This window comes from Sturnus vulgaris, assembly GCF_052056855.1.
Source record: "Sturnus vulgaris isolate bStuVul1 chromosome 38 unlocalized genomic scaffold, bStuVul1.hap1 SUPER_38_unloc_2, whole genome shotgun sequence".
In the NCBI taxonomy this organism is placed as follows: domain Eukaryota; kingdom Metazoa; phylum Chordata; class Aves; order Passeriformes; family Sturnidae; genus Sturnus; species Sturnus vulgaris.
In genome coordinates, this window is record NW_028275903.1 from 1 (window position 1) to 26,700 (window position 26,700).

Below are 26,700 nucleotides of genomic sequence, written 5' to 3' on the forward strand. Positions count from 1 at the left end.
TCGGAGGGGTGCTCGAAGCCGCAGTCCACGATGGCCCGCAGCAGCTCGGGTTTGAGCAGGAAGTCCCGGAAGCCCGAGCTGTGGATGGACACGTACGAGCCCTTCACGTCCTTCTTGGGGGGCGCCTCGGCCCCGTCGGCGCCCGCCGCGTTCTCCACCTCGTCATCCTCGTAGTCCAGCAGCTCGTTGTCAACGTCGTTCTCCGCCATCGCCGCGGCTAGCGGGGGGGGAAAGGGGCTACTGAGAGCGGGGTGGGGCTGCTGGTGTGGGACACGGGGCTAAGGAGCAGCAATGGGGCTACTGACTGCCTGTGGGGCTACTGACAACCCATGGGGCTACTGAGAGCGGGGTGGGGCTACTGGTGTGGGACATGGGGCTAGTGAACAGCAATGGGGCTACTGACTGCCTGTGGGGCTGCTGGTGTGGGACATGGGGCTAGTGAACAGCAATGGGGCTACTGAGAGCGGGGTGGGGCTACTGGTGTGGGACATGGGGCTAGTGAACAGCAACGGGGCTACTGACAACCCATGGGGCTACTGACAGCCCATGGGCTACTGACAACCCATGGGGCTACTGAACAGCAATGGGGCTACTGACTGCCTGTGGGGCTACTGATATGGGACATGGGGCTAGTGATCGCCCCTGGGGCTACTGACTGCCCATGGGACTACTGACAACCCATGGGGCTACTGAACAGCAATGGGGCTACTGACTGCCTGTGGGGCTACTGATATGGGACATGGGGCTAGTGATCGCCCCTGGGGCTACTGACTGCCCATGGGACTACTGACAACCCATGGGCTACTGATATTGGACACGGGGCTACTGACTGCCCATAGGGCCACTGACCACTCCTGGGGCTACTGGTATCAGACACGGGGCTACCGACAACCCACAGGACTATCGGGATCAGCCGTGAGGCTACTGAACACCAGTGGGACTAAATCACATCAGCCACAGGGCTACTGATATCAGCCACAGGGCTACCGACCGCCCGTGGGACCGCTGACTGCCCACAGGACTACCATTATCAGCCACGGGGCTACTGAACATCAATGGGGCCACTGATATCAGCCATGGGGCCACTGACTGCCCCTGGGGCTGCTGACGGCCTGTGGGACTACCGATATCAGCCATGGGGCTACTGAACACCAACGGGGCCACTGACATCAGGCCCGGGGCTACTGACGGCCTGTGGGACAACCGCTACCAGCCACGGGGCTACTGAACACCCTCAGGACCGCTGACCGCTCACGGGGCCACCGACATCACCCGCGGGGCCACCGACATCACCCCCGGGACCACCGACATCGCCCCCGGGACCACCGACATCGCCCCCGGGGCCACCGACATCACCCGCGGGGCCACCAACATCACCCCCGGGACCACCGACATCGCCCCCGGGGCCACCGACATCGCCCCCGGGGCCCGCGATCCCGCCCCCCCCCACCGGGAGGGTCCCGGGGCCCCTCAGGGATCCCCTCCCCCACCCCGGAGCAGCCCCCGGCCCCGCCCGCGCGCGCCGTTCCCGCCCAATCCCGGCCGCCCCCCGGCGCCGCCATCTTGGAGCGCACAACGGCGGCGGCCCCGGGCGCGGCCCCCGAGCGGCGGCGGCGGCCCCGGAGCGCTGGGGGGGACGCGGGGGGCGCGGGGCGGGCGGGAGGGAGCGGGAACAGCGGCGGATGGGCGGCGGGGGCGGCGATGGCGGCGGATGCGGCACCGGCCCGGCTCAACTCACCCCGAACGCTGCGACCGCCGCGACCGAGAGGGGCGGGGCTGAGCGTCACTTCCGGTCCGGCCCCGCGCGCGCCGACGGGCCCGGCCCAAGGCCCGGGGCTGCCCTCAGCGATCGCCTGAACGCGCCGAGCCCCGTGCGCGGCCCCGCCGCCGCTGCCGCCGCTCCGCCGAGGCTCCCGCCGCCCCGCCGGGGCTCCCGCCGCCTCTCGCGCCGCCCGCCGCGGCCCCTCCGCCTCCCGCCGTGCCCCGCGCCGGCCCCGCCGCCTGCGAACCTCCGCTCAGGCACCGCGAGGGCAGCCCCGGCCGAGGGGTCCTCGGGGACGTTGAGCGCCAAGGCAAAGCGCCGGCAGAAGCCCCGCCCCCCCCGCGTCGCTATGGCGACGGTTCCCGCCGCCGCCGCCCGGCCACGCCCCCAGAGATGACGACACGCGGGTCGGAACCAATGGCTTCATTGCGCGCGCGCGGGGCGGGGTCAGAGCTCGCCCGCCAGGCTGATGGTGGCCAATGAGACGCTCTCTGTGGAGAGGCTCCGCCCCTTCTCGTAGATGAGGTAGAGCAGGGGGGCGTGGCCCAGCTCGTCCGGGGGCGAGGCCGCCAGCGCCGAGTACCCGCTGGGCCCCGCCCACACGCGCAGGCCCCGCCCCCACCACGTGCTGCCGTTGTCGAAGCTCCAGCGCAGGGTCAGGTTCACGCCTGGGGGCGGGGCCGATTGGGACACGCCCAATTCTGGCCACGCCCACCCATCGACCACACCCCTGCATCTTCCTTCACCCCCCCCCTCCCCAAACCGGGACCCGGGGACCCCCCCCCCCCCCCCCCCCCCCAGCTCGGGCCCCCTGAACCCCAAATTCCATCCCCGGGGACCCTCCCGACACCACAGCCACACCCACACCCCCCAAATCTGCCCTTGTGTCCCCCCTGCACCCCCACATGTCCCCCACGTCCTCCCGTACCCCCCACATGTCCCCCCACATGTCCCCCACATGTCCCCCCCCGGTACCCCCCTGTCCTCACGCTCGCTCTCGTGGGCCGGGTTGCTGAACAGCACTAGCCCGTGGCTAGCGAGAGCCCCGGCGGCCACCGCGGGGTCGGGCAGGGCGGGGTCCAAGGTGACAGCGCTGGGGGGCAGCGTCTCCCCCCCGTCCAGCTCCGGGCCAGCATCCGGCAGCGGCAGCGGTACTGGTTCTGGTTCCGGATACTCACGGCAATGGAACCGTCGGGCAGCTCGTAGGGCTGGGGAGGGGGCGACGAGAATGGGGAGGGGGGGGGGACCCGGGTCAGAACTGGAGACCCCCAGAAATGGGGAAGGGGGAGCCCGGGGACCCCCCGAGCCCACCTGGCACTCGTCGGGGGTGAAGTCGTGGGGTCTCCGGGGGGCTCCGAAGGGGATGGCGGGCAGGACCCCCCCCAGGTGCCAGCTCCGGCCGCCATCGTCGCTGAGCAGCAGCGAGACCCCGTCCCGCTCCAGCGTCCCGTGCCCGCAGAACACGAGGCGGCCCCGGAACGGCGCCCGCTGCTTCTGGGGAGGGGGCGACACCGGGGAAGGGGGGGGGGGGGGGCTCAGACCCCTCCCGAACCCCCAAACCCGCCCCGAACCCCCCAAACTCGCCCCGTACCTGGATCCCCGAGCCCGGCCCGGGGGCGAACACCTCGCCCCCCACGATGGAGGAAAGGTTTTGGGGGGGTCCCCAGGAGCGGCCCCCGTCGGGGGAGCGCAGCAGGAGGGTGCTGGGGGGCCCGCAGGCCTGCGGGGGGTGCGCGCAGCGGGCGAACAGCAGCAGGATCTCCTCGCCCCCGGCCACCACCAGAGCGCCCAGGTTGAGCCCGTCCCCCTCCCAGCCGTCATCGGCCACCACCTGCGTGGGGCCCCAGGTGGCACCTGGAAAGGGGGGGGGGGACACACATGGGGGGAGCCTCTGACAGGTGACCCCCACCCCCCAAATTGGGGACACCCCCCCCAAAGCCACCCCGGGGCCACCGGGGACCACCCCCCAAATCCACCCAGCCCCACCTCCGTCAGGGGAGCGGCAGCAGGGGATGATTTTGGTGGCCCTCAGAGCTCCCCCAGTTGCCCAGAGCCCCCCGAGGCCCCCTCCCCATCCCCACGGCTGTCATTGACTTTGGTGGCCCTCCCAGCCCCCCCAGTGGCCCCCTGGCCCCTCCCCATCCCCACGGCTGTCATTGACTTTGGTGGCCCCCTGAGCCCCCCCAGTGGCCCCCTGGCCCCTCCCCATCCCACGGCTGTCATTGACTTTGGTGGCCCCCAGAGCCCCCCCAGTGGCCCCCTGGCCCCCTCCCCAGCCCCACCTCCGTCGGGGGAGCGGCGGCACGCGATGATTTTGGCCCCCACGTCGGCGGCCGAGAGTTTGCGGCCCTCGGCGCAGGCGAGCAGGGCCCCCCCGGCGGTGGCGGCCAGGAGGGGCACCCGGAAGGTGTGAACCCCCCCCCGGCCCTCCCCGCTCACCCACAGCACCTGCTCCCGCACAACCTGGGGGTGCACCTGCAGGGGGGACACGGCTCAGGTGGGGGCACGGCTCAGGTGGGCGCTGGGGGGGGGATGGAGAGCGGGGCTGGGGGGAGTTTGGGGGGAGTTTGGGGGTCGGGGGCATTGGGGGATCCCTTGGGGGTGTCCCTGCGGATCCCCGGGGGTTGTCACCGGTTTGGGCCTGGGAGTGGGAGGGGCCCTAACGGAAGCCCGGAGGCAGTTCCGGGCCCGGGGCGATGGCGGGGCGGGGATGACCCGCGGGGTCCTGGCCCCGGTACCGTGTCGGGGGTCGCGACCCATCGCGCGGCGGCGCCGGTAACGATCAGCAGCAGCGGCAGCGGCGGCGGCAGCGCCGCGACCATCGCGGCCCCTTTAAGCGGCACCGGAAGCGCCGCGCGCTGAGCGTTACCGGAAGGGGGCGGGGCCTGGGCTTAAAGCGGCAACGGCGGGAAACGGAGCGGCCTTAAAGCGGCAACGCCCGAGCGGGGTGGGGTCCGCGGGTTAACGAGTTTTTTCGGGTTTTTTTGAAAACGAGCGATTTTATTGTTTTCATTTTTTATTGCACTTGGCTTCGCCCCCAAAAAACGCGGGGACACCCCCGGCCTGCGGGGGGCGGGGCTGAACGCGGAGAGGGTGGGGCTGAGGCAGGGAAGTTTAAATGGCTCCGCCTTAGCCCCACCCCCAAACGGGCGTGGTTACAAATCGACCACGCCCCCTCGGTCCCAAAAATTCGGGGGTAAAATCCTCGGGAAGGGAAAGGTCCGGTCAGGACTCGGCCAAACGCAGCAAAGGGCCCGCGGCGGTGGGGACACTGCGGGGCCAGAGGGGTCGGGGGTCACTCGGGGTCACTCAGGGGTCACTCAGGGGTCACTCAGTGGTCACTCAGGGTCACTCCTCACCTCTGCAGCTGCTCTGCCCCCAGCAGGTCGTGCAGCAGGAACGGGACCCCCAGCCGGGCGCCCGGGGGGGTTTTCCCCCCCTGCAGATCCCGCAGGGGAACCTCGCGGTGCCGGGAGCGGCGCACCAGGGCCAGCAGGGCCCGCCGGCCTGGGGACAGCGGGGTCACCACGGGGTCACACGGGGTCTGGGGGGGTCACACGGGGTCTGGGGGGGTCACACGGGGTCTGGGGGTCCCCCCCGGGCCGGGGGTCCGCACTCACCGCGCAGCAGAGCCCGCACGAAACGCCCGACCCCCGGCACCGCCAGCCACCAGCTCCCGGCGTCACGCACCGTCAGCAGCCCCGCGGCCACCAACTGCCTGCGGGGACACCCCCGGGGGACCCGGGCACAAATCAAGGGGGGCTGCAGCCCCTGGGGATACCCCAGTACCAGCTCAGGGGTGGGGGCAGCACCCGGGACCCCAAATTCACACCAGCGAGTCCCCAGCACCCTCAGGGTCCCCCCCAGTCCCATCCCAGGTGTCTCCAGTCCCATCCTGGGCTCTCCAATCCCATCCGGGACGTCCCAAGCCCCACTCAGGGACCTTCCACTCTCATCCTGGGTGTCCTCAGCCCCCTCACGGATCCCCCAGTCCCACCCTCCGATGTCCCCGTGTCCCCGTACGTCACATCCCGGTCCCCAAAGCCGAGCTCCCTCATCCGGCCCTGCTCGAAGCTCAGCTCGGGGCTCGCCGCCACGGCCGTGTCCAAGAATCGCTGCACCAGCCCCTCCCGGGGGGTTCCAGCCACGGCCGCCAGCGCCTGCGGGCACGGGGAGGGGTCACCGGGAGGGTCCCGCACCCCCTGCCCGAGCCCACCCCCCCCACCCCCGAGCCGCCCCCGGTACCTTCTCCCGGTACAGCTCCAGGCTGACGACCCCCAGCGCGTCGGAGCCCAGCCCCAGGTGCAGCAGCCGGACGCGCCCCTCATCCCGGAGCCGGTTCTGGGGAGGAGCGCGGGGTCAGCGCGGGTCCCGGGGGGTTTCCGGGGGGTTTCCGGGGGGTCCCGGTCCCGCGGCGCTCACCAGGTGCCGGTCCACGGCCGTCCGGTCCCGCACCACGTCGTAGAGCTGATGGCGGAGCACGAGCGGCGGCAGCGCGTCCCCGAAGAGGCGGCGGGGGAAGAGCGCGGTCACGGCCCGGAGAGCGGCCTCCACCGCCGCGGGGCTGCCTGGGGGCGGCGGGGCGGCGTGGGACCCCCGGGACCACCCCAAAATCCCGGGATCCCCCCAAAACCCCGGGACCCCCCCAAAACCCCGGGATCCCCCCAAAACCCCGGGACCCCCCCAAAACCCCGGGACCCCTCCAAAATCCCGGGACCCCTCCAAAACCCCGGGACCCCCCCAAAACCCCGGGACCCCCGCACACACACCGGGATCCCCCCAAAACCCCGGGCACCCTCCCGGCTCTCCCCGCCCTCAGGGCCTCCCGGTGTCCCCGGTACCGTCGGGGCGCGGTCCCTCCCCCGGCAGCTCCGGGCGGCGCCGCTTGGCCGCGAGGGCGCTCTCGGTGTCCCGAGGCGGCGGCGGCGGCTCATGAGGGGCTGAGGGATGGGGGGGGAACTCGGGGGGCTCCGCGCCCCGGAAAGGAACCGGCGCCGCCTAAAGTTGGCGCGGGGTGATGGCGTCACTGCGGCGCGACGCTGCGCCTTCTGGTGACGTCACAGGCCGGCGCATAGTGATGACTCACGAGGGTAAGGGGGGGGGGACGACCGAACAATTTGGAGGAAAAGGAGGGGGGGGGCTCTGAGGACCAAAACCACGTGAACGAGGGATGGAACGAACCACAATGAGCCAATGGGGGGGGAAGGAACCGCGTCTAACCAATCGGATGAATGGACTAAACCACGTGGGAAACCCGGGGGGGGTGGCGGGCTAGAACGAACCACAGTGAGCAAACGGCGGGGAGGGGTAAAAAGGTTCAAGCAAACAGGTGAATGGACTGAACCACGCGAGATCAGAGGGGGGGGGGGATCAGACTGAACCACACGGGCTCCAGGGGTGTCCCGGAGTCCCTTTATTGCGTGTACAGGCTGGCGGCGAAGACGATGTCGCGCTTGATCATGGCGGCGGCCGCCTCCATCTTGGCGGCCAGCGCGGGGTCGCCCACGACGCGCGCGGCCTGGCGCAGCTCCCGCAGCAGCTCCTCCAGCCGCTGGATCGCCCGAACCACCGAGCCCTCCTGCACCGGCGCCAGCCGCGCAATGTCCGCGAACGGCTGCGGGACAACGGGGACAGCGGGGGGGTTGGGGACAATGGGGGGACTGGGGGACATTGGGGGCATTGGGGACACTGGGGGACATTTGGGGACAACGGGGGGATTGGGGACACCGGGGACACTGGGGGACATTGGGGGGATTGGGGACATTTGGGGACATTGGAGACATTTGGGGATATTGGGGGCATTGGGGGATTCAGGGGTTAGGGGTGTCTCAGGGGAGTTTTGGGGGTCCCAGTGATTTTTTTGGGGGTCCCGGGGGGTTCTGGGGGGTCTCACCATGCCCCTGGCCCACTCGTAGACCACCTGGACCAGGCTGAAGCCGAACTGGGCCACGAAGTCGTCGGGGCCGGGCCCGAGGCCGTGCTGCTGCTCCAGGCGTCCCACGCGGGCAGCGACGGCCTGGAGGCGCTCCAGGGCCTGGGGGGGCTCGTCAGGGACCCCCAGAAAACCCCAAATCCCTCCCCCACTCCCCCAGACCACCACCATTCCCTCCCCAGACCCCCCCAATTCCAACCACAAACCCTCCAATATCCACCCAAACCCCCCAATTCTCCCCCAGACCCGCCAAACCGCCAGACCCCCAATATTCCTCCAGACCCCCCAATTTCTCTTCCAGTCCCCCCAATTCCCCCCTAAACCCCCCAGTTCCCCCAACTACCCCCCAAATCCCCCCAATTCCCTCCCCAGACCCCCCAATTGCCCCCAATACCCCCCTAAACCCCCAAATCCCTCCAATTGCCCCCCAAATCCCCCCAATTCCCCCCTCAAACCCCCCAAATCCCCCCAATTCCCCCCAGTTCCCCCCCCCAGACCCCCCATTTTCCCCCCCAGCCCCCGTACCTGTGCCAGGGCCGGGGGCAGCCCCTCGGGCAGGGGGTCCCCACGGCCGGGGGTGACGAGGCAGGACAGGAGGGCCACGCTCTCCTCGGGCCGCAGCGGGGCCAGCACGTTGCCCAGGAGCAGCTCGGTCAGCACCAGCTGCTCCGTGCTCAGCAGCGCCGCCACGCGGCCACCCAGGGCCACCGTGCCCCCGGAGATGTAGCCCAGCTCTGACAGCACCTGGGGGGTCACACGGGGGTCACAGGGTCACACGAGGGTCAAAGGGGTCACACGGGGGTCACAGGGGTCACACGGGGGTCACAGGGGTCACACAGGGCCAGGACACAGCCCCCAGGGCCACCGTGCCCCCGGAGATGTAGCCCAGCTCTGACAGCACCTGGGGGGTCACACGGGGGTCACAGGGTCACACGAGGGTCAAAGGGGTCACACGGGGGTCACAGGGGTCACACGGGGGTCACAGGGGTCACACAGGGCCAGGACACAGCCCCCAGGGCCACCGTGCCCCCGGAGATGTAGCCCAGCTCTGACAGCACCTGGGGGGTCACACGGGGGTCACACAGGACAGGGGGACATGGGGTGTTCTGGGGCACACAGGGGCTGTTTGGGGTCCCAGGGGATTTTAGGATCCTGGGGGGGTTTTGGGGTTCCCAGGGGGGATTTTCGGGTCCTGGGGGTATTGGCGTGTCCCAAGGGGGGGTTTCAGGGCAGACGGGGGGGTTTTGGGGGTCCTGGGGGGCTTTTGGGGGGTCCCAGGGGGGATTTTGGGGTCCTGGGGGTTATTGGGGTGTCCCAAGGAGGGGTTTGGGGATCCCTGGGTGATTTTGGGGGTCCTGGGGGTTATTGGGGTGTCCCAAGGGGGGGTTTTGGGGGTCCCGGGGGGGATTTTTTGGCCCCCACCTCCAGTCTCTGGTGATACTCGGGCAGCAGCAGCAGGGACTGGTCCGAGAGCTGGAACTGCAGCTCCTCCAGCTGCTCCAGCAGCTCCTGCCTGGCAGCAAACTGGGAGTACTGGGAGAGCACGGGGAGGGCTCAGGGGGGTCCCCAAACCCCCCCAGAGCCCCCCCAGAGCCCCCCTGTGGTACCTGCTGGGCGAAGCGGGGGCTGTGCACGCAGCGGAAGCCCCTCAGGGCCTGGCTCAGGTCCCGAATTTCGGCTGCAGCCGCCAGAGCTGCGGGGTCACGGCCGGGGGGGACCCCAAAAGCCTCGAGCAGGGGCAGCCCCCCCTCCCTGCCGGCACCCCCAGCCAGCCTGGACAGCTCCTGCAGGGCTGCAGAGAGACCCCCGCCCGGGGGAGGGGAGCTGGGGGGACGAGAGGGAAAAACGTGGGGGGGGGGACCCCAAAATCTGCAAGGGAGGCACAAAATCCACGGGGAGAACCCAAAATCTACAGGGAGACCCCCAAAAATCTACAGAGAGGTGACAAAAAAAAAAACCACAACAGGACCCCAAAACCGACAAAGGGGGAGGTCACAAAATCCACAGTGGCACCCCAAAAATCCACAAGGGGGTCACAAAACCCACAGCAGGACCCCAAAATCTACACTAGGACCCCAGAATGGGGCGGAATTCTCCCCCCAGGACCCCAATTTCCCCTCAGGACCCCCAATTCTCCCCCCAGGACCCCAATTTCTCCCCCCAGGACCCCAAATTCCCCCCCAGGACCCCAATTTCCCCCCCAGGACCCCCATACCGGGGTCGGGGTCCCCTGGGGGGCGCAGCTCCTGCAGCAGAATTTCGGGGTTCACCCTCAGGGTCTTGGCCGTGACCCCCACGATGTCCTCGGGGCGCAGCTGCTCCAGGCAGTGCCCGGGGGGCCCTGGGGGGGACCCCAAAACCTTCAGGGACCCCCCTACAAGGGACCCAGCAATCCAGGGACCCCCAAAACCCTTCAGAGACCCCACCCCAAATCCCTCTCAGGGACCCCAAACACGACCCAGTGACCCCAAATCTCACAGGATTTCCCCAAAAATGACCCAGGACCCCCCAGATCCCTCTCAGGGACCCCCCAAAATGGAGTCAGGTACCCAAGGAATCCCCCCAGACCCCCTCAAGCTCCCCCCCAGCCCCCCAAACCCATGGCGAGGGGATCCCCAAAGCCCCTCCAGAGGGTCCCAAAGGTGGGGGTCCCCCCTTTCCCCGAATGTCGGGGTGCAGACCCTCGGGCAGGAAGAGGCGGCTGAGCAGCAAATCCTCGGGGTAGGGCACGTCCTGGGGGGGCTCTGGGGGGGCCCCCCCGTCCTTGGGGGGCTTCTCACTCAGCACCAGCGTGGTGAAGGTGCGGCCGGAGCCCCCGGAGCTCACCTGGGCAGGGGTTTGGGGGGCATTGAGGGGATTTTGGGGGTGTTTGGGGGGTTATGGGGGGGACCCAGAGGGTTCTGGGGGGGAATCGAGGGGATTTTGGGGGGCATTTAGGGGGGTTATAGGGGGTTTTGGGGAGGTCGAGGGGATTTTGGGGGAGTTTTGGGGGGGTTATGGGGGGGTCTGAGGGGTTTTGGGGAGGGCTTGGGGGTGTTTTGGGTTGTTGTGGGGTGTTTGGGGGTATTTTAGGGTTGTTTTGGGGATATTTCAGGGATATTTTGGGGCAGTTTTGGGGGTGTTTTGGGGATATTTTGGGGGTTATTTTAGGGGCTGTTTAGGGGGCTGTTTCGGGGTATTTTGGGGTTGTTTCAGGGGGGGTTTTGGGGTTGTTTCGGGGATATTTTGGGGGTTGTTTCAGGGGGTTTTGGGCTTGGTTTGGGGGTACCTGCAGCACCAGCCCCAGCGCGTTGCGGTGTCTCGCCGTGGACGCCACCACCACCCGGCCCGGTGTCACCACCCGCTGTCCCCCCGCCTGAGCCAGGCACCTCTGCAGACCCCAGACCCCGTCAGGGGGTGCCAGGGACCCCCAAAACCCCCCAAAACCCCCCAGAACCCCCCAGAACCCCAAAAACCCAGAACCCCACAAAACCCAGAACCCACAAATGGCTCCCCAGAGCCCCCTCATGACCCTCCCAGCACCCGCCCTGACCCCCACAGGGACCCCCACAGGGACCCCAATTCCTCCCCTTGAGACGCCCCAATGTCCCCAGGACCCCCCCCGTGTTTTCCCCATTTTCCCCTCACATTTCTCACCTTTTTCCCTTCACATTTCCCACTTTTCCCCCCTCACATTTCTCTCCCTTTCACCCTCACACTTTCTGCCTTTTTCCTCTCATTTTTCCCGTCACATTTCTCACTTTTTCCCCCTTACATTTCCCCCCTCACATTTCCCCACGTTTCCCCCCATTTTCCCCCTCACATTTCCCATTTTCCCCTCACATTTCCCCCACTTTCCCCTCACGTTTCCCCCCATTTTCCCCTCACGTTTCCCCCCATTTTTTCCCTTCACATTCCCCCCATTCCCTCCCATTTTCCCCTCATGTTTCCTCCCATTTTCCCCTCACGTTTCCCCCCATTTTCCCCCCTCACATTTCCCCCCATTTTTCCCCTTCACATTCCCCCCCATTTCCCCCTCACATTTCCCGCCATTTTCCCCTCACATTTCCCCCCATTTTTCCCGCCATTTTCCCCCATTCCCCCCCCACATTCCCCCCTCACATTTTCCTCCATTTTCCCCCCCCACATTTCCCCCCATTTCCCTAAATGCCCCCCCCGTGCCCCCCACCCCCGCAGGTGTCCCCTCACCTGGAGCACGGCCCGTGCTCGGCGCAGGGCCATGACAGCTCGGTGGTACTGGGGCAGGTCGGCCATGTCCGCCGTGTCCCCCGCCGTCCCCTCAGCGTCCCCCAGCGCCGCCAGCGCCTCCCTGAGGGCGGCCACGCGCCGCGTCTGTGCCTGCGGGGGGACACGGGGGCGTCGTGGCCTGTCCCAGTGTCCTCACTGCGGTGGCTCCGTTTTCCCCTCACGTTTCCTGCCTCTTTTCCCCCTCGTGTTGCCCCCATTTTCCCCTCACGTTTCCCCCTTTTCCCCCTCCCATTCCCCCCTCACATTGCCCCTCTTTTTCCTCTCATGTTTCCCCCCCTTTTCCCCCTCCCGTTCCCCCCTTTTCCCCTCACGTTTCCCCCTTACATTCCCCTCTTTTTCCTCTCACGTTTCCCCCCGTTTTCCCCTCACCTCTCCCCCCATTTTCCCCTCACGTTTCCCCCCTTTTCCCCTCACGTTTCTCCTCATGTTTCCCCCCATTTCCCCCTCCCGTTCCCTTTTTCCCCTCACATTCTCCCCATTGTCCCCTCACATTTTCCCCATTGTCCCCTCACGTTTCCCCCATTTCCCCCTCACATTCCCCCCCATTTTCCTCTCACGTTTCCCCCCCATTTTTCCCTCACATTTCCCATTTCCCCCTCACATCCCCCCCGCATTTCCAGCCCTATTCCCTTCCCTTTCCCCTTGTTTTTCCTCCCCTATTTCTCCTTTCCCTTTCCCCCTGCTGTCCCCCTCACCGTGGCATCGCGGCGCAGCGGGAACTCGGCGAAGCTGCGGCGCATCAGGTCGTGAGGGCGCAGGGCCGGGGCTCGCAGCAGCAGCAGGATCATGGGGTACGTCAGGCGGAACCGCGACTGCAGCGGCGACGGCCGTCCCTGGCGGAGGACACGAGGGGGTGACCCGCGTGCGGGGACACGCCGGCACACGCAGGGCCGTGCTGGCCGCTCACCAGCATCATGCGGTGCAGGTCGGACAGCTCGGGCACCGGGCCCTTGCACAGGATGATGACGGTGCCGGTGGCGTCCAGCCCCCGGCGCCCCGCTCGCCCCGACATCTGCGTGTACTCGCCTGATGGGGGGACACAAAGCCGCGCTGAGTCACGGCCCTGCCCCGCAGCAACGAAGCCATTTCCTCCTCATCGACCCTGCTGCTTTCACCTTTTTACCCCTCACCTTGTCTGCCCTTTTTCCCCCTCGCATTTCTCGTCTTTTTCCCCTCACAATTCCTGGCTTTTTTTCCCTCACAATTCCCGCCCTTTTCGCCCCCCTCACAATTCCCGCCCTTTTCCCCCCTCACAAATCCCGCCCTTTTCCCCCTCACGTTTCCCACTCTTTTCCCCTCACATTTCCTGCCCTTTTCCCCTCACATTTCCCTCCTTTTCCCCCTCACATTTCCCACTTCTCCCCTCACGTTTCCCACCTTTTCCCCCTCACGTTTCTCTCCATTTTCCCCTCACATTTCCCATTTTTCCCTCACGTTTCCTGCCCTTTTTCCCCTCACGTTTCCCGCCTTTTTCCCCTCACTTTTCCCCCACATTTTCCCCTCACGTTTCCCCCCATTTCCCCCTCACATTTCCAACCCTATTCCCTTCATTTTCCCCGTGTTTTTCCCCCCCACATTTCTCCTTTCCTCAATCGCTTTCCCCCTTTTCCCTTTATTTTTCCCGGCTGTCCCTCACCGGGCAGGAGGTCCCTGAAGCTGTTGCCGTCGTGTTTGCGGATGGAATCGAACACCACGGTGCGTGCCGGCATGTTCACCCCCATGGCGAAGGTCTCGGTGGCGAACAGCACCTGGGACAGGTACGGGGGGCGGCTTTGGCCGTGTTGCCATCGGGACCCCCCGCCCGAATAACCTTTCCTCACGCACCTTGACCAGCCCTTGGCTGAAGAGCATCTCCACCACCTCCTTGAGCAGGGGCAGGACCCCGCCATGGTGGACGCCGATCCCGCGCTGCAGCAGCTCCGACAGCTGCAGCACCTGGCGAAGGGACAACGCGGAGAGTGTCCGCGTCGGGGGCAGCCATTAACCCCTCACAGCCTCACCTGCAACGACCCCAAAACGCCCTTTGTTCCCCCCCGAACCCCCTCACCTGGGGCAGGCGCCGGTCGGAGCCGCGCAGCCGGGCCAGGCAGCGCGTCAGGAACTGCCGCACGTGGCCACGCTCGGAGCCGCTCAGCAGGTCCAGCGAGCCCAGCGCGGCCGCCTGGTCCTCGCAGCGACCCCGCGAGAAGGTGAAGGTGACGGCCGGGAGCAGCTCCCGCTCACGGAGGGTCTCCAGCAGCGACAGCCACACCCCCCGCTCCTGTCCGGGGGGAACAAAAGGTCAGGGGGACCCCCAGATCTGCCCAGGGATGGGGGGATCAGGCTCAGGGTGACCCCCGGATCCGCCCCGGGATGGAGGGGATCGGGCTCAGGGTGACCCCCAGATCCGCCCCCGGATGGAGGGGATCGGGCTCAGGGTGACCCCCAGATCCGCCCAGGATGGGGGGTCGGGCTCAGGGTGACCCCCAGATCCGCCCCGGGATGGGGGATCGGGCTCAGGGGCGCCCCCAGCCCCATTTCCCCCGTACCTGCCCGGGGTTCGGGGCTCCCATGGTTGGCTGCCGTGCCCCGAAGCTCTGCGCGTGTTTGCTGCTCTGCTCCTTCTTGGCCTCCACGGCCGCGTAGTACCTGGGGCAGGTACGGGACAGGTGTGGGGCAGGTACAGGGCAGGTGTGGGGCAGGTACAGGGCAGGTACGGGACAGGTGTGGGGCAGGTACAGGGCAGGTGTGGGGCAGGTACAGGGCAGGTACGGGACAGGTGTGGGGCAGGTACAGGGCAGCTGTGGGACAGGTGTGGGATATGTACAGGGCAGGTACAGGGCAGGTGTGGGACCGGTACTGGGCAGGTGTGGGACAGGTTTTGGGGGCAGGTTTGGGGCAGATTTAGGGCAGGTTTGGGACAGGTTTTCAGGACAGTTTTTGGGACAGTTTGGGGACAGTTTTTCAGAACAGTTTTGGGACAGTTTTTGGACAGTTTGGGGACAGTTTTTGGGACAGTTTTGGGTCTCACCCCTGCGTGCTGAAGGCCCCGGTGGGGCCCAGCAGCTGGAACAGCTGGAGCCGGGTCCGGGAGCTGTTCCCCGTGAACAGGAAATGCTCCAGGGGCACCGGGCGGCGCGGGGTGCTCAGAACCCGCACACAGCGACGCTTGGTGCGCCTGAAACGGGGCCAAAACGGGAAAAAACGGGGAAAGACGAGATGAGAACATTGTGCTCGTCTGAAATGGGGTAAAACCCCGTGGAATTGGGAAAAAAACGGGATGGGAAAGGTCAAAGGGATCCCCCCCCTAAGCCCCTGTGGCAGCTTCACCCCAAAGCGCCCCCATGGAGCCCCCGAATCCCCCCCAAATCTCCCTCAAATCTTTCCAAATCCCACCCAAATCCCCTCAAGTCCCTCAAATCTCCCCCAAATTCCCCCGGGGACCCCCAAAATGCCCCCCCAAATCCGTACCCGACCCACTGGGCGAACTCCAGGGCGTTGGGCACGGTGGCGCTGAGCAGAACCAGCTTGACGTGCTCGGGCAGCAGGATCAGCACCTCCTCCCACACCACCCCCCTCTGAGGGGGGACAGGAGGGTCAGGGGGTCCCCAAAAACCCCCCGGGAACCCCCAGAACTCACAGAGACCCCCCCGGGGTTATTAGGGATCGTCACCATCATCATCATCATCATCATCGTCACCGGGGAGAAATTGGGGTTTGTTAATAATGAACCCAGGTGATGGCAGAGAGCCCCAAAACCCCCTAGGGACCCCCAAAACCCCTCGGGGACCCCCAAAACCCCCCTGGGGATCCCCAAATCCCCCACCTCATCATCACTGACATAGTGCACATCAAAGACCACCCAACCCAGACCCCAGAGACCCCCAAAACCCCCCTGGGGACACCCAAAACCCCACTGGGGACTCCTCTAGAGACCCCCCAAATCCCTCGGGGACCCCCAAGTCCTTCAGGGACCCCCAAAATCCCCACCTCATCATCATCATTAACGTAGTGTACCTCATCAATCCAGACCCCACCCAACCCAGACACCCCCAAAACCCCACTGGGAGCCCCTCCAGAGACCCCCAAAACCCTCGGGGATCCCCCAAACTCCCCTGGGGACCCCCAAAACCCTCGGGGACCCCCTCAGAGACCCCCAAAACCCTCGGGGATCCCCCAAACTCCCCTGGGGACCCCCAAAACCCTCCTGGGGTCCCCCAAAACCCCACTGGGGACCCCCCCCAGACACACCCCAAATCCCTCGGGGACCCATCAAACCCCCCTAGGGACCCCCAAACTCCTCTGGGGACCCCCAAATCCCCCACCTCATCATCATTGACGTAATGCACCTCGTCAAAGATCACCCAACCCAGACCCCAGACACCCCCAAAACCCCCCTGGGAACCCCCAAAACCCCACTGGGGACCCCTCTAGAGACCCCCCAAACCCCTCGGGGACCCCCGAATCCCCCACCTCATCATCATTGACGTAGTGCACCTCGTCAAAGATCACCCACTCCAAATCCCTGATGACGTCAGAGCCGTTGTACAGCATCGACCTGGGGGCGCAGGGGGGTGGGGGGTGGGGGGTGAATCCGGGGGGTCCCAACCCCTCCCCAGAAGCCCCCCGGGACCCCCCCTCACCGCAGGATCTCGGTGGTCATGACCAGGCAGGCGGCCTCGGGGCGCAGCTGCACGTCCCCCGTCAGCAGCCCCACGTCCCCAAAGGTCTCCCGAAAATCCCGGAACTTCTGGTTGGACAAGGCCTTGATGGGGGACGTGTAGATGGACCTGGGGGTGAGGGGGGGGTCACCCCAAAAAGCCTCAGCACCCCAGGGACCCCCGGGAGGGGTATGGGGGGGCGTGTGAGAGCGGCCAGGAGGGGTTTGGGGGGACACAGGGAAGGGTTTGGGGGGACACAGGGAAGTTTTGGGGTTTCTCAGGAAAGGTTTGGGGCCACTCAGGAAGGTTTTTGGGGCAGCTCAGGAGATATTTTTGGGGGGAGGTTTATAGGATGGGGACACAGGAAAAGGTTTGGGGATCCCAGGGAAGTTTTGGGGTCTCTCAGGAAAGGTTTGGGGTCACTCAGGAAGGTTTTTGGGGGGAGGTTTATAGAATAGGGACACAGGAAAAGGTTTGAGGATCCCAGGGAAGGTTTTGGGGTTTCTCAGGAAAGTTTTGGGGTCTCTCAGGAGGTATTTTTGGGGGGAGGGTTATAAAATAAGGACACAGGGAAAGGTTTGAGGATCCCAGGGAAGGTTTTGGGGTCACTCAGGAAAGGTTTGGGGTCTCTCAGGAAGGTTTTGGGGTCTCCCAGGAAGGTTTTGGGGTCTCTCAGGAGATATTTTTTGGGGGTGGGATTAAGGATAGGATTGGGGTGTCGAGGGTTTTTTCCCCCCCCCGAGGTGTTTTTGAGGCCCCCCGAGGTTCTTTGCCCTCCCGAGATGTTTTTTACCCCCCCGATGTGTTTTTTTCACCCCCCCCGGAGGTGTTTTTTGCCCCCCCCCGAGGTGATTTTTTCCCCCCCGATGTGATTTTTGCCCCCCCAGAGACGTTTTTTGCCCCCCCCGAGTTGTTTCTGAGGCCCCCCGAGAGGTTTTTTACCCCCCCGATGTGGTTTTTGCACCCCCCGAGTTGTTTTTTTCCCCCCCGATGTGATTTTTACCCCCCCCGATGTGTTTTTTGCCCCCCAGAGTTGTTTTTTGCCCCCCCCAGAGATATTTTTTGCCCCCCCGAGTTGTTTTTTTTCCCTCCCGATGTGATTTTTACCCCCCCCGATGTGATTTTTCACCCCCCCGGAGCTGATTTTTTCCCCCCCCGGTGTGATTTTTACCCCCCCCAAGTTGTTTTTTCACCCCCCCCGAGATATTTTTTGCCCCCCCCGAGTTGTTTTTTGCCCCCCCCGAGTTGTTTTTGCCCCCACCGTGTCATGTGGCGCCGGGCCAGTGCGATGGCGTACTCGGCCACCGCGGTTTTTCCGGCCGAGGTGTGAGCGGCCACGAGCACGGAGTGACCGCGCTCCAGACACAGAACCGCCCTCTGCTGGAACGGGTCCGGCCGGAACGGCCACTGCGGGGGGCAAAAACGGGCCGGGGGGTCACCCCCAAACCGCCCCCGACACCCCCAAACCGCCCCCGACACCCCAGACCCCGACACGACCCCGGGGAACCGCAGGGAATAAAATCCAAGGGTTGGAGTCGCCCCCAAAATCGCCCTGATCAACAAATCCTCCCCCACAAAAAAAGGGTTTTCACCCCAATTCTGGAGATCCCTGACACCCCAAAATTCTCTTATTTCCCTCAGCGCCCCAAAAATTTGCTTCGAGATGCTCCAAAAATTCACCAAAAAAAAAAAAAAACAACTCCGGGAAAATCCCTGCAGAGACGCCCAAAACGTCCCAAAATCCCCCCAAAATCGTCCCCAAATTCCCTCCAAGCCCCCCCAAATCCTCCCCAAACCCCTCCCCAGCCCCCCCAGACCCCCACCCTGTGGGCGGGGTCCGGCAGAAGTTTCTCGAACCCCTCCACGGGGGTCGCGGCATCGACCATCTCAGCCCAGAGCTCCTCGGGGGGCGACTCCGGGGGGGCCGTGGGGGGTCCCGGGGGGGTCCCCGAATCCTCCTGGGGGGATAATGAGTGGAGAAAATAGAGGGACCCCCAAATCCGCCTCAAATCACCCCCAAACCCCCCCCAAATCCTCCTCAAATCCCCCCCAAAATCCCCCTCAAATACCCCAAATCTTCCTGAAATCCCCCCAAATCTTCCTTAACTCCCCCCCCAAATCCTCCCCAAAATCCCCCTCAAATCCCCCCAAATCCCCTTCAGATCCCCCCAAATCTTCCCCAAATCCCCCCAAATCTTCCCCAAATCCCCCCAAATCTTCCTCAAATCCCCCCAAATCCCCCCCAAACCCTCCCAATCCCCCCCCAAATCCCCCCCAAACCCCCCCAGCACCCACCTTGCCCAGCAGCTCCTCCAGGCTGTCGGAGCGGCGAGGGGGGGGCTCGGGGCAGGACCCCTCCCCCAAAGCCGGGGGGGTTTTTTTTGGGGGGACCCCTGGGCCTGGCTGGGGGGGGGCTCCTCGCTGGGCCCCCCCAGCTCGAAGGTGTCGAGGGTTTCCAGGAGGCTGGACAGGGACAGGGGCCCCCCCGGCGCGGCTGGGGAGGGGTCAGGGGGCACCCCAAAAATGAGGGGAGGGGGATCCCTTGAAACCCCCCCCATGGCAGAATAAACAAACACCCCCCCCCCCCAAAAAAAGGGAAAATCCCCCCTTGGGACCCCCCAAAATCCCCCCCAGAGCTGGGGGAGGATCCCCTGAACCCCCCCCCAGGGACAAAATAATCAAAACCTTCCCCAAAAAAAGGGAAAAACCCCCCCCAAAAAAATCCCAAAATGATCCCCCCAAAATCCTGGTGCCCCCCTCAAGGGAGGGAGAAACCCCCAAAATCCCGGGGTGCCCCCCCAAAAATCCCGGGGTGCCCCAAAATCCCGGTACCTCCCTTAAAGAGACAGAAAAACCCCCCAAAATCTCAGAGCCCCCCCCCAAAATCTCAGAGCCCCCCCCCAAAATCTCAGAGCCCCCCCCCCCAAATTCTCAGAGCCCCCCAAAAATCCCGGGGTGCCCCCCCCTTACCTTGGGGCTTGAACTCCACCCCCCGTTTCATCCCTGAGGGGGTCGTCAGCAGCTCTGGGGAGGGGGGGGGGGGTCAGGACACCCCAAAAACGGGTGGGGGGGGGGTCCCCGAGATGAGGGGGGGGATCCCCCAAAACTTTCGGGGGAGGGGTCTGCACCTGTCTCGAAATCCACGTCCTCCTCCTCATCCTCGGCCGGGGGGTCCGGATCTGCTCCAGGGTGGGCTCGTCCTCGCCCCCTGTGGGGTTCGGGGGGGATTTGGGGGGTCCCGGGGGTGTTTTGGGGATGTTTTGAGGGGGTCCCGGGGGTGTTTTTGGGGGTCCCGGGGGGGATTTTGGGGGTCTCAGGTGTGTTTTAGGGATCCCAGGTGTGTTTTGGGGGTCTCAGGTGTGTTTTTGGGGGTCCCAGATGAGTTTTTGGGGGTCTCAGGTGTGTTTTAGGGATCCCAGGTGTGTTTTTTGGGGGTCCCAGGTGAGTTTTTGGGGGTCTCAGGTGTGTTTTAGGGATCCCAGGTGTGTTTTAGGGATCCCAGGTGTGTTTTTGGGGATCCCAGGTGAGTTTTTGGGGGTCTCAGGTGAGTTCTTTGGGTCTCAGGTGTGTTTTTGGGGGTCTCAGGTGTGTTTTAGGGATCCCAGGTGTGTTTTTGGGGGTCCCAGGTGTGTTTTTGGGGATCCCAGGTGAGTTTTTGGGGTCTCAGGTGAGTTCCATGCCCTTACCTGGCCAGAAGGGGACGCCGGAGAAGCCCCCCCGGAGCCCCTCGGTGGGGCTGGGCTGGGGGGGGCGGCGCAGCGAGGCCGAGTTGGAGGCCGAGAGCCCCAGGGAGGGCAGCAGCTCCTGGGGAGGGGTCGGGGAGGGGCTGAGACCCCCCCTCAACTCCCCCCCAACCCCCCCCCAACCCCGCCCCCTCCCCACATCGCCCTGCCCCCACCTCGGAGAAGCCCAGCAGGGCTCCCGTGCGGGGGTCGCGCTCGGCCCGGAGCCCCCCGGCCACAGGGGTGGGGTCCAGGGCAAAGAGAGCGCGCGGGTCTGGGGTCCGGAGCCAGCTCCTGGGGGGGCACGGGCACGTGAGAGAGACCCCTCCCCGAATTCCCCACAGGGACCGAGACCCCTCCCCGAATTACCGACAGGGACCGAGACCCCTCCCCGAATTCATTCACAGGGACCGAGACCCCTCCCCGAATTACCCACAGAGACCCGAGACCCCTCCCCGAATTCCCCACAGAGACCGAGACCCCTCCCCGAATTACCCACAGGGACCCGAGACCCCTCCCCGAATTATCCACAGAGATCCGAGACCCCTCCCCGAATTCCCCACAGGGACCGAGACCCCTCCCCGAATTACCCACAGGGACCGAGACCCCTCCCCGAATTATTCACGGTCCCCAAACCCCCCCAGATTCATTCACACAGGGACCTGAGACCCCTCCCCGAATTCACCCAGAGCCCTGGGACCCTCCCCCCCGACTCCTGAACCCCCCCAAAACTCCACCCCCCCAAGCCCCCCCCCCAGCATTTTGGGTCCCCCTCCCCATTTTTTGGGGTCACCTTCTCGCTCTCTCGTGCCCGTGGATCGGGAGCCCCTCGGGGGTCCCCAAAAATCGCTGCTCCAGCTCCTCCACCAGGGAGGGGGCGAACGGGGGGAGCCCGTGCGGGAGCTGCGGGGGGAGAGGGGGGCAAAGGGTGGGAGACCCCCCCAAAAAATCCCCCCAAAAAAGGGGCAGGAGGGACCCCCTAAAAGGGGAGGGGTCCCCCCAAAGGAGGGGTCGGGGGGGAATTTTTTGGGGGATATTTTTTTTGGGGGGGGGGAATTTTTTGGGGGGGGTCTGGGGAAGTTTTTGGCGGATCTGAGGGAGGGGATTTTTGGGGGGTCTAAGGGGGGGTGATTTTTTGGGGAGACCCGGGGGGGTTGGGATTTTGGGGGGGGGGGGTGAGGATCCGGTGTTTTCAGGGGGGATTTGGTGATTTTTGGGGGGATTTTGGTGATTTTTGGGGGGAGGGATTTTGGTCATTTTGGGGGGGATTTTGGTGATTTTTGGGGGGATTCGGGGCTTGGATTTTTTATTGGGGGAGGGGGTCACTCACGGTAGCGCGGGGCTCGGGGGCCTCGGCGGCTCCCGGGGGTCCCGTCAGGAGTTCGAACCGCCCCGAGCAGCCCAGCTCCAGCAGCGCCAGCGGCAGATCCCGCGGCCCGCGGGGGGGAACGGCTGCGGGAGCAGCGGGGAGGTCACCGGAGCCCCCCGGGACCCCTCCCACAGCCCGGAGCGGCTCCGCCATGAGCACACCGGAGCCTCCCGCAGCCCCCCGGCCTCACCGATCCGCTCCAGCTCCATCCCCGCTCCGCTCCCGCCGCCCCGAGCCGACCGGAACCGCTCCCGCCGCCACCGGAAGTACCGGAGGCAAACCGGAAGCGCTGGCAGCCTGGCAGCCCCGCCCCCTCTAAAACCAACCAATCAGCTCGCAGCGCGCCCTCAGCCAGCCAATGGGAAGGCAGCCCGGCGAGCGCGGTGCACTCTGGGAAGGCGCCACTCGCTTCCGCCTCGCTGCCGGTGCGGCCGCGTCGTTGCCAGGGAAACCGCGTGAGCTCGGGATCCCCTCCCGGTGTCACCCCCCGGTGTCCCCCCCGTCCCCCGCCATGCTGACCCTGCCGCCCGCGCTCACCGAGGAGGAGGAGGCCCTGCAGAAGCGTTTCGCCAAGCTGCGGAAGAAGGTGCGGGCGGAAGGGGGGATTTGGGGGGGATTTTTGAGGGGATTTTTGAGGGGATTTTGGGCCGGGGGTGCCCTGGGGGGAGGGGGGGCTCCAGCCTCGTCTCGCCCCCATTTTTTTCTTTCTTCCCCCCTCAGAAAAAGGCGCTGCTGGCGCTGAAGAAGCAGCAAAGCTCGGCCGGGAGCAGCGCCCAGGGCGGCATCAAACGATGTGAGAGGAAAAATGGGGAGGGGGAGATGGGGAGGGGGAGATGAGGAGGGAGGAAATGAGGAGGGGGGCTCCGAACCCCTCCCCCAACCCCCGCAGTGTGACCCCCCCCCCTCCCCCTCCCCCAGCCATGTCGGACCAGCCCCCCGTGGACACGGCCACGGCCACCGAGCAGGCCAAGCTGCTCGTCAAATCCGGAGCCATCAGCGCCATCAAGGCCGAGAACAAAAACTCGGGGTTCAAACGGTCCCGGACCCTCGAGGGGAAGCTCAAGGTGAGACCCCCGGGGGCTGGGGGGACACCTGGGACCCCCAGGATCCCCCTAGATCCCACCAGGACCCCCCCAGATCTCCCCAGGACCCCCCTCAGATCCTTCCAAGACTCTCCCAGATCCTCCCAGGGATCCCCCAGATTCCCCCCAGACCCCTCCAGCCCCCCATGGACCATCCGGGACCCCCCCCTCACCCTTTTTCCTCCCCCCAGGACCCCGAAAAAGGCCCCACCCCCACGTTCCAGCCCTTCCAGCGCAGCGTCTCGGCCGACGACGACTCCCAGGAGGTACCAAAAACACCTGGGGGGGGGGGCGGGGGGGGGCACTGGGGACCCCCCCCTTTATTCTGGGGGTGCCCCAAACCCAGGACCCCCCCCCATTAACCCCCTCCTCTCCACAGTCCCGCCGCCCCCAGAGGAAATCGCTCTACGAGAGGTGACCCAACCCCCTCCCCCCACCCAAAATGTGGGTCTGGGGTCTCCCCCCAACCCTCGAGGTTTTTTTGGGGACCCCCTGACCCCCTCCCCGTGCCCCCCCAGTTTTGTCAGTGCCAGTGAGAGGCTGAGGGAGCCCGAGGGGGGGGCCCGGGGGGAGCTCCCCGAGCGGGGGGAGCGGCGCCTGGACTGGGACCCCGAGCCCGAGCCCGAGGAGCGGCGGGAGCGCGATGGAACCTTCCGGAGTACGGGGGGAGGGGAAAAGATCCGGGGAGGGGGGAAAGATCCTGGGGGGGGGAATAATCCTGGGGGGGGGAAAGATCCTGGGGGGGGGAAACAATCCTGGGGGGGGGAAAGATCCTGGGGGGACCTAAAACCTCGTGGGAGGGGCTAAAAAGTTATGGGGGAGGGCCCTAAAAACATCCCGGGGTCCGTTCCCAGTTCTGGGGTCTGTCCTTGTCCCCATTTTGGGATCCCTGATCCCAGTTTTGGGGTCCCTGTTGCCATTTCAGGGTCTCTGATCCCCATTTTGGGATCCCTGTCTCCATTTCTGGATCCCTGACCCTGTTTTGGGGTCCCTGATCCCCATTTCGGGGTCCCTGACCCAAATATTCGGGGTCCCTGTCCCCATTTTTGGGATTCCTGACCCAAATTTTGGGGTCCCTGTCCCCATTTCGGGGCTCCTGACCCCATTTTTGGGGTCCCTGATCCTGTTTTTGAGGTCCCTGTCCCCATTATTGGGGTCCCTGTCCCCATTTTGGGGTCCCTGACCCCAATTTCGGGGGTCCCAGGGTCGGACTCGTTCCCGGAGCGCCGCCCCCCGCGCAAGGGGAACACTCTGTACGTGTCCCCATGGACACTGCTGGCCCTGGTTTGGGGTTTTTGGGGTCCCTGTCCCCATTTTTGGGATCCCTGACCCCATTTTTGGGGTCCCTGATCCTGTTTTTGGGGTCCCTGTCCCCGTTTTTGGGGTCCCTGTCCCCATTTTTGGGGTCCCTGACCCCCATTTTTGGGGTCCCAGGGTCGGACTCGTTCCCGGAGCGCCGCCCCCCGCGCAAGGGGAACACTCTGTACGTGCACGGGGCCGAGCTGAGCCCGGAGCTGCTGCGCGGAGCCTTCGGGCCCTTCGGAGCCATCATCGACCTCTCCATGGACACGCCCCGGAAGTGGGTGGGGCCAAAAAGGGGGGGCGGGGGTTATGGGTGATGTCATCTGGCCGTGGACACGCCCCGGAAGTGGGTGTGGTAAATGGGGGTGGTGTTATGGGTGACGTCACCTACCTGTCCATGGATACGCCCCGAAAGTGGGTGGGACCAAAAAGGGGCGGGTTATGGGTGACGTCATCTGCCTGTCCATGGACACGCCCCAGAAGTGGGTGGGGTAAATTGGGGCGTGGTTGTGGTGACGTCATTAACCTCTCAATGGACACGCCCATAAAGTGGGTTGGACTGTGGGCGGGGCTTGAGTGGGAGGGGTCATTAATTACCTCATTAACCTTCCCATGGACACACCCAGGTAATGGGTGGGGCTGAGGGGGCGGAGCCTAACTGGGTGGGGTCACGAGATTGGGTCTGTGGGAGGGGCTAAATGGGGTGGAGCCAGGTGTGCTGCCCCAGGTGTGCTGCCCCAGGTGTGCTGCCCCAGGTGTGCTGTCCCCCAGGGGATGTGGCTTAATGGGGTGGGGCCCAGGTGTGGGTGGAGCTCATAGTGGGTGTGGTCACAGGTAAGGTGTGGTTGATGTGGGTGTGGCTGATGTGGGCGGGGCCACCCCACCTGTGGGCGTGTCCTGCCGTGCCCCACCCCCCCCCCATGTCCCCTCAGCTGCGCCTTTGTCACCTTCGAGAAGATGGAGTCAGCTGACCAGGCCATGGCCGAGGTGGGGCCGGGGGGACTGGGGGGGACTGGGGGCTTTGGGGGGGACTGGGGGCAGATTTGGGGGAGACTGGGGGCATTTGGGGGGGAATTTGGGTGGATTTTGGGTGGATTTGGGGCAGTTTTGGGGTGGATTTCGTGTCGGATTTTGGGGCAGTTTTGGGTGGATTTGGGGGCAGTTTTGGGGTGGATTTTGGGGCAGTTTTGGGGTGGATTTGGGGCAGTTTTGGGTGGATTTTGGGTGGATTTGGGGCAGTTTTGGGGTGGATTTCGTGCCGGATTTGGGGGCAGTTTTGGGGTGGATTTGGGTGGATTTTGGGGTGGATTTCGTGCCGGATTTGGGGGTCCTGACCCCCCCGTGCCCCCCCAGCTGAACGGGGCCGTGGTCCAGGACGTGCAGCTCAAGGTCAGCATCGCCCGCAAGCAGCCAATGCTGGACGCGGCCACCGGGAAATCGCTCTGGGGGTCCCTGGGTGAGTCCGGGGGTCCCTGGGGGGGGTCTGGGGGTCCCTGGGTGAGTCCGGGGGTCCCTGGGGGGGGGTTGGGGGTCCCTGGGTGAGTCCTGGGGGGTTCCTGGGGGGGGTTTGGGGGTCCCTGGGTGAGTCCGGGGGGGTCCTGGGGGTCCCTGGGTGAGTCTGGAGGGTTCCTGGGTGGGTCCGGGGGGTCCTGGGGGGTCCTGGGTGAGTCCTGGGGGGTTCCTGGGAGGGGTTTGAGGGGTCCTGAGAGGGGGTCCTGGGGGGTTTTGGGGGGTCCTGGGGGGTCCTGGGGGTCCCCGTGTGAGTCTGGGGTCCCCGTGCCCCCCCCGTGCCCCCCCAGCCGTGAAGAACAGCGCCAAGGGCTCGCACCGGGACAAGCGGTCACAGGTGGTTTACAACGAGGACCTGTTCGGGGGGCAGTGAGCACACCTGGGCAGCACACCTGGGCAGCACACCTGTATCAATAAACACACCTGTGTCATCAATAAACACACCTGGACAGCACACCTGTGTCATCAATAAACACACCTGGGCAGCACACCTGTATCAATAAACACACCTGTGTCATCAATAAACACACCTGGACAGCACACCTGTATCAATAAACACACCTGTGTCATCAATAAACACACCTGTGTCACCCATAAACACATCTGTGTCATCATCAATAAACACACCTGTATCAATAAACACACCTGTGTCATCAATAAACACACCTGTGTGATCCATAAACACACCTGTGTGATCATTTTGGGGGGAACAGCACACCTGGGGCTGGGACAGCACACCTGGACAGCACACCTGGACAGCACACCTGTATCAATAAACACACCTGTGTGATCAATAAACACACCTGGACAGCACACCTGTGTCCTACCCTGGGGGGACTGGGATGGGTTTATTGTCACCTGGCGGGGACAGAGACACCTGGGAGGTGTGACAGTAACACCTGGGGGGAGCAGCACACCTGTCCTCTCACCTGACAGGGGGGACAGGAACACCTGGGGAGCCCCCGGGTCCAGCCAGGTGCCCCAAAGAAATCGGGAATAATCGAAACCTGAACACAAAACCCAGAGATTGAGGGGAAAACGGAATTACTAAATTAAAGAAAAAAAAGATAAATTAAATAAAAAAACTGAAATAAAAGGCGTAATAAAATAATAAGTAACAACAACAACAAAAAT

At 65.1% G+C, this 26,700-nt stretch overlaps 4 protein-coding genes across 16 annotated transcripts; 1 reads left to right on the forward strand and 3 right to left on the reverse strand.

The window, feature by feature from the left end:
• Nucleotides 1-2,170: 2,170 nt before the first annotated feature.
• Nucleotides 2,171-4,674, reverse strand: NEU1 (neuraminidase 1). The gene is given in 7 exon segments (XM_014893989.2): nt 2,171-2,430; nt 2,752-2,880; nt 2,883-2,970; nt 3,074-3,256; nt 3,354-3,616; nt 4,045-4,237; nt 4,501-4,674. Coding segments are annotated over 7 exon segments (1,161 nt in total). The 5' UTR covers nt 4,585-4,674; the 3' UTR covers nt 2,171-2,209.
• Nucleotides 4,675-4,741: 67 nt separating this feature from the next.
• Nucleotides 4,742-6,835, reverse strand: WHR1 (winged helix repair factor 1). The gene is made up of 8 exons (XM_014893988.2): nt 6,824-6,835; nt 6,604-6,760; nt 6,185-6,330; nt 6,008-6,103; nt 5,786-5,922; nt 5,383-5,480; nt 5,122-5,269; nt 4,742-5,033 (listed from the first exon to the last, which is right to left on the reverse strand). Exons 1-8 carry the CDS (start codon nt 6,833-6,835, stop codon nt 4,988-4,990), a joined length of 840 nt encoding a protein of 279 aa, XP_014749474.2. The 3' UTR covers nt 4,742-4,987.
• A 297-nt stretch (nt 6,836-7,132) lies between these two features.
• On the reverse strand, nt 7,133-21,949 carry SKIC2 (SKI2 subunit of superkiller complex). The gene is made up of 30 exons (XM_088157490.1): nt 21,864-21,949; nt 21,635-21,756; nt 21,098-21,207; nt 20,438-20,598; nt 20,269-20,386; nt 19,711-19,790; nt 19,553-19,606; nt 19,415-19,418; nt 18,878-19,076; nt 18,406-18,540; nt 17,844-17,989; nt 16,565-16,711; nt 16,395-16,479; nt 15,393-15,499; nt 14,953-15,099; nt 14,471-14,570; nt 13,990-14,202; nt 13,767-13,877; nt 13,579-13,690; nt 12,850-12,968; nt 12,638-12,775; nt 11,883-12,032; nt 10,963-11,064; nt 10,376-10,520; nt 9,902-10,035; nt 9,302-9,625; nt 9,117-9,227; nt 8,220-8,438; nt 7,656-7,796; nt 7,133-7,376 (listed from the first exon to the last, which is right to left on the reverse strand). Exons 1-30 carry the CDS (start codon nt 21,880-21,882, stop codon nt 7,176-7,178), a joined length of 3,954 nt encoding a protein of 1,317 aa, XP_088013616.1. The 5' UTR covers nt 21,883-21,949; the 3' UTR covers nt 7,133-7,175.
• A 121-nt stretch (nt 21,950-22,070) lies between these two features.
• On the forward strand, nt 22,071-26,379 carry NELFE (negative elongation factor complex member E). 13 transcript variants are annotated; one of them, XR_015799743.1, is made up of 12 exons: nt 22,071-22,259; nt 22,394-22,466; nt 22,592-22,737; nt 22,947-23,021; nt 23,135-23,169; nt 23,274-23,413; nt 24,190-24,334; nt 24,990-25,044; nt 25,411-25,513; nt 25,857-25,958; nt 26,097-26,148; nt 26,212-26,248. XR_015799743.1 is itself a non-coding variant. In XM_088157494.1 (11 exons), exons 1-10 carry the CDS (start codon nt 22,185-22,187, stop codon nt 25,937-25,939), a joined length of 930 nt encoding a protein of 309 aa, XP_088013620.1. In that variant the 5' UTR covers nt 22,071-22,184; the 3' UTR covers nt 25,940-25,945; nt 26,045-26,248. The 13 variants fall into 13 exon arrangements, 4 of the variants coding, with proteins under 4 accessions (XP_088013620.1, XP_088013621.1, XP_088013619.1 ...); XR_015799742.1 differs by adding an exon at nt 26,045-26,096 and having other exon boundaries at nt 22,072-22,259; nt 25,857-25,971; nt 26,128-26,248; XR_015799740.1 differs by having other exon boundaries at nt 22,072-22,259; nt 25,857-25,971; nt 26,110-26,169.
• Nucleotides 26,380-26,700: the final 321 nt, after the last annotated feature.

What these genes read in the sequence shown, in the direction of transcription:
- WHR1 (XM_014893988.2), bottom strand. An exon ending in CGGCCGTGGACCGGCACCTG is followed by an intron (nt 6,104 to 6,184) that starts GTGAGCGCCGCG and finishes GCTCCTCCCCAG; the next exon opens with AACCGGCTCCGGGATGAGGG. An exon ending in TGGAGCTGTACCGGGAGAAG is followed by an intron (nt 5,923 to 6,007) that starts GTACCGGGGGCG and finishes CCGTGCCCGCAG; the next exon opens with GCGCTGGCGGCCGTGGCTGG.
- SKIC2 (XM_088157490.1), bottom strand. An exon ending in GCCCGGCGCCACATGACACG is followed by an intron (nt 16,712 to 17,843) that starts GTGGGGGCAAAA and finishes CCTCACCCCCAG; the next exon opens with GTCCATCTACACGTCCCCCA. An exon ending in ACGAGTGGGCCAGGGGCATG is followed by an intron (nt 7,377 to 7,655) that starts GTGAGACCCCCC and finishes GTTGTCCCGCAG; the next exon opens with CCGTTCGCGGACATTGCGCG.
- NELFE (XM_088157494.1), top strand. Translation starts at nt 22,185, where the DNA reads ATGCTGACCCTGCCGCCCGCGCTCACCGAGGAGGAGGAGGCCCTGCAG. An exon ending in TCGCCAAGCTGCGGAAGAAG is followed by an intron (nt 22,260 to 22,393) that starts GTGCGGGCGGAA and finishes TTCCCCCCTCAG; the next exon opens with AAAAAGGCGCTGCTGGCGCT. An exon ending in TCCATGGACACGCCCCGGAA is followed by an intron (nt 24,335 to 24,989) that starts GTGGGTGGGGCC and finishes ATGTCCCCTCAG; the next exon opens with CTGCGCCTTTGTCACCTTCG.